Raw genomic sequence first — 8790 nt, forward strand, 5'->3', positions numbered from 1 at the left:
CCTAGATCGATCTAACGGGATCGGTCCACCTCGCTAAATTGCTTTCAGCAGAAGCGACCTAGATGTCTGGTACGCCTACTAAAGCTGCTAAGCGATAGTGAATTACCCCCTAGCAGCTACAATAGGCGTGCCAGACATCAGAGCCGCTTGAGCTTAAAGCAATTTAGCGTGAATCCTCTCGGAGGTGGACCGATCCCGCTAGATCGATCTAGGAATGGGAATGGGGTACGACAGAACGAAGCAGAACGTGCACACTTATGGCCCAGTAACTGAAGTTTGCGGGGGAGACAGATAAAAAATATTCTCCCTTAAAGGGAATGATATGAATGTAAATAAAAGGGGAGATAAGAACGATTCAGGATTATATAGGTCCATGAAGATCAGACAAAATTTGTTTTAAAAAAACAGTCATTATCAGATTTTGACATTAAAAATTTTAAACAATCCACTTGATATGAGTTCGAATAAATTTATTATTATTATTATTATTATTTACTTATTATAATTACAATTATTAATGATGTTGTTGTTGTTGTTTTTATTATTCTTATTCTATTATTTATTTATGTAGTATGGAAACAAATGACAAGAGCAATTATTTCACTGTCATACGTGGGGTATTGCACATGGTCGAATACGTTTTGTGTGCATGGGGTGTGGGTGGAGGGAGAATGGGCATGTGTGCATGTACCTACGAATACTTCAAGATATGGGGGGCACGTGGCCCTCTGTGCTCCCTGGATTCCCCATTGTTGCACTAAAACGTAATAAGCAATCCTACCTCGCACGTGCACTGTGACAAGCTTAAGTTACCTCAGTGCCTGAATATATCTTAGAGACCATTCCAAGACCCTATGGTATTAACTGTGGATCGATCTATCTCCGATAAGATTCTCGCTATATTGCAATCAACTTACGCGGCTTAGATGTCTGTCACGCCTACTGGTGCTGTTAAGGGGTAATTAATTATCGTTTAGCAGCTTCAATTATCGTGCCAGACATCTAACCCGCTTAAGCTTATAGTAACTTAGCAAGACACCCCTCGGAGATGGCTCGATTCTGTTAGATCAATCTTGGTATTGGAACCCAGTCTTAGAAAAAAGATTTACGGTGTGCGCATTACAGATATGTACAAAATAAATTCTAGTATGCCGAGTTGTAACTGGGTCACAAAGATAACAGAAGAAAATATCTTTGTTCAAATAAAGTAACATAGACTTAGGTGCAGAGGACATTTTATACAAAACTTTTATTTGCCGTGAATTTCCGTGTTAAATAGTACAAGACAATTTATTAAGCAGAACTATTTACTAGTATTCGGCCAAAATCGGGTGATGATTCCGTGTCTCCTTACACGAATGGACGCACGGAATCCGCCGAAGTTATCCGAACGTAAATATTTTGATGGAACAACTAAAAAAATATATTTTGATATCTTGATACATCACGGTGTGTAAGAAGTGTGGAATGTATTATAAATATCCCTTTACCATTAAGATTGTATTTTCTGTCCAGATCTGTCCGTTTGCTTGATCTGCTTCCGTACGTCAATTCATCCATCTAGTCATGTATCCATCTATACATCTATCTTTTTGTCTGTCTGTCTGCCTGTCCGTCTGTCCGATTGTCAATATCTGTCTGTCTGTATGTTCGTTCGTCTGTTCGTCCGCCTGTGTGTTTTTTCTGTCCGTCCAAGTTATACAGGCAGACACAATAACCATTTCAATAATCATTCGCTTTCATTGGCAGTGTTTTCTGAGAATATCTGTTTGTTTGTGCGTAGGAATCCATTGTGACGTTACAATGACGTCAGGTGGTAGTCCTCGATTTCGTTGGTGCTTGGAATCTTCACGATGAGATTTCCGTTTTTGGCGGTAGTTTCAGCTGTTGTGGATTTTTTCCTTGAAAATCTATTAAATCAAATAAACAATTGATTAATCCACAAATAAAGGCATTGATCGATCAATCAACAGCTGATTCCTCGTCAAACCATTTTAGAGCACATATGCATGCGCTGGAGTAGAACTAGCTCTGCTTGCAGATTTTGTTTGTACATTTGTACAGAACTCGTTTGCGCATACTTTTCTAATTGAAGTTTGATCCAACCCACTTTGACGTGCACTTGACGATTTTATTTAATTCGTCAAAAAAAAATAATAATAATAAACCGATTTTGATATTTGTTACATAATAGTAGACTTGACTATTTTAAAACTGTCGTTTTATTTGGTTCATATATTCATATCAGCCTATCACTAGTTGCCTTAGATCACATGCCAATATGCACCATCAGTCTACGTACATGTAGATCGATCCAACTATCCGGGGACTCTTGCTGAGTGCAACCAGCTTAACTGTTCTGTGTCCAACGTACTCGTCTAATCACCGGCTTTTCTGTATTTCACTCAACGCCAGGCTGTCCCCGCATAGTTGGATCGAACCACGTGGACTGATGGTGTCTGTGTGAATGGGGCCTTACTTGGTCAAGTTCTCGGCCTCTTCTATGGTCTCAGGAAGAGGCTTGTTGGCGGTGTCCGGAAGTAGAACCGCCAAGAGCCCGGTACACACGCAGAGCACGCCGAATATCAACAGCGGAATAGAATTGCCTATGGGGCCCTCAAATCTGGCCTCGTTCTGAAAGACATGGCAAGGATTATTCAACCTGTCCTACATTGGTGATTCGATGGAAAATTAAATACACAGATATTGTCTTTTATGAAATTTTGAAGATACACTGATGGAGCTATGCCATATGTGTGAGAGGATGCGCGCTTGAGGATATTGACATTGACCTCAAAAATATATTACCGGTACCATCAAAAGACGGGTTGTGATACATATGTATGTATTTTACTCATTTGCACAAAAATTAACAGAATTTTTTAAAATAACTTGTCTCAAACTACCAAAACGTGACTTACCACAATAATCGGCGACACTACTGCCCCCAGGCGGCCAATAGTGCTCACTACGCCATAACAACGGTTTCTTGCCGCCGTCGGGAACATTTCAGCCGCCCAAATAAAGATGTCTCCGTAGGCGGAGGCCACGCCTATTTTACCAATGACATTGAGGGCAACGTAGATGGATTGAGTTGATGGGTGGTCTGAAAGTGAAAAAAATTACTGGTAGAAATCAAATATGATTGACAGGCATCAAGCTGCCTGGTGTCGTTAGTCTGATATCAAAATTAAATATTTCTTTTAGAGGTCCCCACTAACAGTGATGGAATTTTGTCGGACAAAGTACAAAAAAGGCCATACTGTTCAGAGAGTGTCACGAGCAGCTGTTCACGCTTTTAAAATTAGCACATTTCGCAAAGTAGACCTAACGCTTCAGACCACGTGCCCATGTTGTTGCTGTCACGTGGTAGCAACGACGCACCCACGTGATCTCAACGCAATACCCTGATTGGCTGCTCACCTTTGTCAGCATACAGATCAACTAGCACAGTTGCCAGCAGCGAGAGGCCAGCTAACAACATGCCGTGGATGTGAGGGATTTTTCTTCCCAATTTGTCCATGGTGAACAGCATGGTGAATGCGGGGAGGTCGACCACTTGGATGAGGACGTAGTTGACGTACAAGTCTCCCGGCAGCTTGCCGCTGTTAAGGCTGATCCCCGCATACCCGAGACTGACGGAAAACCTTCAAGAAAATACGACATATCCAGCATTTCACTTATTTATTATTAATTGTGTTTGACATGGTGCCCGGTAAAATGATATCTTAAGCCAAAGAGATTCGAGCGTCAATAAGATCAAAAAAGAAGAAAATATGTGTAAATGCAACGCTAATATCTTTTCTAAATCTAGACCTGATTTTTCTGCAATTTTTGTATTCTGGCTGAAATAATTATAAATAAAAGTACCCAATATTTCTGAAATATAGAAATATACTGCACAGCAAGTATTGAACACTCTAGTAGAAACATAAACGAAACTGAAAACATCGCAGAGCCTTATAGTGGGAAAAATTATTTGAAACAAACATTCCCGTTTTAGTCATGGACTCATGGTTTAAGAACTGTTTCGCTCACCAGTTCATGATGACAACCAACAGAGTCATCACTATCCGTGGTGACTTCAGGATCCGCAACCCCCCCTGGTCAGTCACCACGATCTCCCGACACGTGTTGTCCAGGACCTCAAAATCTTTCTCCACCAGGGGGCGACCGTTGACTTCCGATATGTATTTCATGAGTTTTTTTCCTTTTTCTCTGTTGCCTTTGATGTTTGACGTCAGAAGCCATCTTGGGGACTCGGGTATAATCCTGGCATGGAAGTAATTTTATTTTTATTAAATGATCAGTCAATTTATTTATTCATTTCTGTACGTATAATCTTAAAGTTTATGTATGTACCAATATGATCCTTTGATCACATTCAATTTATGATACTATGAACATTACAAACAGCAAAAAAGATCATTATTATTATTATTATTATCATAAGTTCCACTGCATGACTCTCTTTAAGACTCAAATCCAAAATTAATATTTTCTTTCTAGATTGCCTGTCATATGTCATTCGTGCAAAAACGTCAATGAATGGAAATCTAATTTAACAGTATCAAAATATAATCTGATCAATTTTCCTAACAACATGAACAGTGTCATAACAGAATCCCTATAACTCTCTACATTACTGTCGGGGGCATCAATGGAGGACACCACAGTCAACTTACAGACGAAATGAAAGTCCTTACCAAAAATAAGGAATAATGCCGAATATCGGAACCGAGGCTATGAGGAGGAGATGGTTCCAGTTTTTCACGGAATATGCTAGTCCCGCAGTGGAAACTGAGCCGACGATCCAGCTGTATTCAACCATTATACCCACCAGCATTCTTTTTGATGTGCCGACCAGTTCAAGAACTGCAAGGCGGAGAGGATATTAAATCAATATTAATAATGGTACTAGTATCAGGCCCGTAGCCAGCAATTTCAAGGGGGGGTTCTTTTTCTGAAAAAGTGGACCTTTTACCGAAAAATCCCCATGTACTTATGTCAAATTTTACCCAGAGTGGACCTTTTTTCAGCAAAAAGGGGGTTTATTTTCGAACCCCCCGAACCCCCCCTGGCTGCGGGCCTGAGTAAAACATACGTGACTGAAAAGTGTAGAACAGTTTCACGAGCTATGTTATTGTAATAGACTTGTGAAGATTCTTTTGCTGGTAAGATCAGACAAATATAAGTAAATATAGACAAAAGAATCTTCACAAGTCTGTGACTGAAAAGGTCCTAAAATCCAATGGGTACGCCATATTTCGCAGATGAGTTCAAAGTTTTGGTCAGGCCTGTGTTGTGTGATCTGACGTGTGTATGCAAATATTTTATAGAGCACTGTACATTGTACGAAGGTTCTTCCAAGCGGACAAACGACATTGATTCACCGTTGAATCAACGTTAATTTTGGTGGATCAACGTTGAATCAACGTAGAATCAATGTCGTTTGCCTGCTGGGTTATTCCTCTATAAAACATACTGCTGACATTTGAATTTAAGTCACTGTTAAACTTGGGCCCCATTCACAACATTAGACTAACTAATCCTCGGATCAAATATGGCCGACCCATTTGAGTGCTTGTTGCATATTCCCTCCGGGTAATCTATCTAGTGCCTATTATGGAATAAGACCGCAAGCTTTTAAGTTTGTCGCCATGTTTGATCCACGGACTAGTTGGTCTGCTGTTGTGAATGCAGCCTTACTGAGGTTCAATCCCGCCCCGAAGGTTCCACAGATACAGAGGCCGACCACGAAGCGCATGAAGGCGAAGGAGTGGTGGTCGGGAGCGAACGCCGAGCACACCCCGAATAGAGCCCCCAGCAACGTAGATATGAGATATATTGGTTTTCGACCAAACCTAAGATGAATCGAAGCTGAATAAATGATACATAATGATATGATAAAGAGCTGAAAATAATTACACATTTACCAGTATTTTCGTTGTTTTTCAATGATGGATTCATTTAAATTCTGATGTTTAAAGCCACTAACGAAATTACTGGAAGTTATTAAAACTTTTTTCACTTATTAATTAATTAGATTTCAACTCCGTATTTAAATGTCAATACAGTTTAGTTCTTAGTGTTTGTTCGCAAGGTACTCTTTTTAATAATTCAAATGAAATTTTCACAATATTAAATGTTTTTAGTCGTTTATTGCTTTTGAAAAGCAAATTAGCTTCAGCACTTACTCACGAGGGCAAAGAACACATCATCATTTCATAACGAGAGAGAGAGAGAGAGAGAGAGAAAGACCATCTTTATTCTTACCTATCTGCCAGCAGACCAAAGAACAGCGGTCCCACCATCTGTCCACTGAAATGAGCCATCTGGGCCACGGTCTCCCTAGGCCGGTTATCACAGACAAAATTGAGCTGGAACAGAATGAACATTTATTGTCTTAAAACATTTCATTATTTGTGGAGAATGAAATTCATTGAATTCCAAACGACACACTTTAAAATCATTCCATAATTAATCACCTTTTCTAGTTTTCAAAGCCAGTGGACAGGGAAAGAAGAAATTGGGTTTGTTTCGTTACGCCTGTGCCCCCCCCCCCCCTGCACCCACCTTGCACCCACCCTGCACCGACCTTGTACCCATATTGCACCCACCTTATACCCACACTGCACCCACCCTATACCCACCATGCACCCACCGTGCACTTACTTCGCACCCACCCTGTAAACACACTGCACCCCCCCCCACCCTGAACCCACCTTGCACCCACCTTCCACCCACCTTACCTCGGACTGAACAGTAACGTCCATCATTGTTTTACCATACACCCAGCTACTGCACTTCTCCTGGGTACTGTTCACACTGGTGGCAGCGGTGCCGTTGTGTGGGACGTACAAATAACAGCTGGAGTGCGCGTCCTCGAGGCCCGTGCCGCCGGGAATGGAGGCGTTGATCAGTTCGTCGTGCCAAAGACCCTGGGACTCGTACGTGTCATTTGGTAGGCCTGGGATTGCACATCTGAAAAAAAGAGAATATGGTACTTGGTGATTCTCTACAAAAGGCCCTTCTGGCCGATAAAAAATCTTGTCTTCAATCAATTTGGTATCTGCTAGAAAAGGTAGGATTTAGGCGACCCGACATGTATAAATCATCTGAATTCAATCTCATTTCAGTCACAAACAAAACACAATGCTACATTTATACTGAATTTGTGGGCACGGATATGGTCTCTCCACCCAATATTTAGCACACACACCCCCTCCGCCGCCAACTCCCCAAACCTTCCCAAACTTTCCCCGCATCCTAAAGTCTTAATGCATGTATTACCCCAGCAAACACAGAATAACATTACTATAACGTTACCATATCTTTTTTAGTAATATTAACGTCATGGCAACGTTATAATAACGCTCTGTGTTTGCTGGGACACTTCCTACGCTCAATGTGTACCTTAAATAACAATCAACCAATATTGATCCCCCTCCCATATCATGGTACGTAGTTCAATCCAAGTCCGTGGGGACTCTCGCTGAATGCAATCAGTTTAACAGATTAACACGCCTTGTCTTTTTTCCAACGTAGAACGGTAGTGTTATTGGGAATGGATCCTTAAATGACCAGCAGAGCTAGGACTTACCTGTGAGGCAGAGTGAAGTGAATGAAGACGACAATTAAAAACGGAATCATCACCAGAAACTGGGTCCATAACGTTTTTAGTAATATTAACGTTATGATAACGTTATGGTAACGTTATGATAACGATCTGTGTTTGCTGGGACAGCAGAGCTAGGCCTTACCTATGGGGCAGTGTGTAGTGTATGAAGACGACGCTCATGGCCTGCACGGCGCTGATTACGAAGGGAATCATCACCAAGAACTGGGTGCGGATCTGGTACCGCCCAAAGGCGCCCAGCTTGTTGAAGAGATCGTCGATCACCTCGCCCTCATTCATACTGGTGGGGTGTTCCTTTCCTGGGATAAATAGAGAGATAAATAAACACAGAGAGAGAGAGAGAGAGAGAGAGAGAGAGAGAGAGAGAGAGAAAGAAAGAGAGAGAGAGAGCTGCCCGTAGCCAGCAATTTCAAAAGGAGGTTCTTTTTCTGAGAAAGTGGACCTTTTATCAAGAAACCTTCGCTATACGAGAGAGAGAGACATGAATGACGAACTGGGTTGATAAATTAACAGATAAATAATCATGCACATGATGTTTGTGTAATTGAAAAAGAAAATAATCGGATAAATTAACAAACAAATGAATGAATAAAAAATCAATTAATGAATTAATCCAACATTCAGGTTGCTGATTAGCTTTGGCATTGCTGCCACGCAAACAATAAAGCACATATAGGGATAATAAAGTCATATACCTTCCACTCTGACATCGGCTGTATACTAGATCCATATATCAAGCGCTCTTTTAAGTAGCAGTACTATATCAATACGAACAACATTTTGTATGCAGAAGTTTACAACGTAATCCTTCATCAAAATGCACTTTATATGTTGTAAACAAAACACAAGTTAATATGCTTTATCTTGTATGCCAGCATATACATGCGCATTGCATACTCATAACGCGCACAAAAGTATGGTGCTCTACACTTACTATGATGACTAGAAACCCAAGTTTTGATAATCATGAACTGGTGAAAACTGGAGCAGAATTAGACCTGAGACTGTTTAATTGACTATTAGGTAATATGTGTTTATATTTCTCTCTCCTCTGACTCCGAGCTGTTTTGACACGGTTGTATATATCTTAGGCGTGAGTGGGATGGTTTTTTCCATCCAGAAATGAAAAATAAGCAAACAGTCTTATAAAT

General features: G+C 40.8%; 1 protein-coding gene across 2 annotated transcripts; it reads right to left on the bottom strand.

The window, feature by feature from the left end:
- Positions 1-1223: 1223 nt before the first annotated feature.
- On the bottom strand, positions 1224-7975 carry LOC106166600 (organic cation transporter protein). Of its 2 annotated transcripts, none has more exons than XR_015330892.1 (10): positions 7764-7975; positions 6753-6984; positions 6277-6380; positions 5710-5864; positions 4707-4875; positions 4039-4272; positions 3424-3647; positions 2922-3106; positions 2303-2634; positions 1224-1910 (listed from the first exon to the last, which is right to left on the bottom strand). XR_015330892.1 is itself a non-coding variant. In XM_086994548.1 (10 exons), the coding sequence occupies exons 1-10, from the start codon at positions 7916-7918 to the stop codon at positions 1799-1801; spliced, it is 1725 nt and encodes a 574-aa protein (XP_086850674.1). In that variant the 5' UTR covers positions 7919-7973; the 3' UTR covers positions 1224-1798. The 2 variants fall into 2 exon arrangements, 1 of the variants encoding a protein (XP_086850674.1); XM_086994548.1 differs by having other exon boundaries at positions 2480-2634; positions 7764-7973.
- Between the last annotated feature and the right edge of the window lie 815 nt (positions 7976-8790).

Source organism: Lingula anatina, chromosome 8 (genome assembly GCF_051362555.1).
Source record: "Lingula anatina isolate TDL-2025a chromosome 8, LinAna3.0, whole genome shotgun sequence".
Taxonomy (NCBI): domain Eukaryota; kingdom Metazoa; phylum Brachiopoda; class Lingulata; order Lingulida; family Lingulidae; genus Lingula; species Lingula anatina.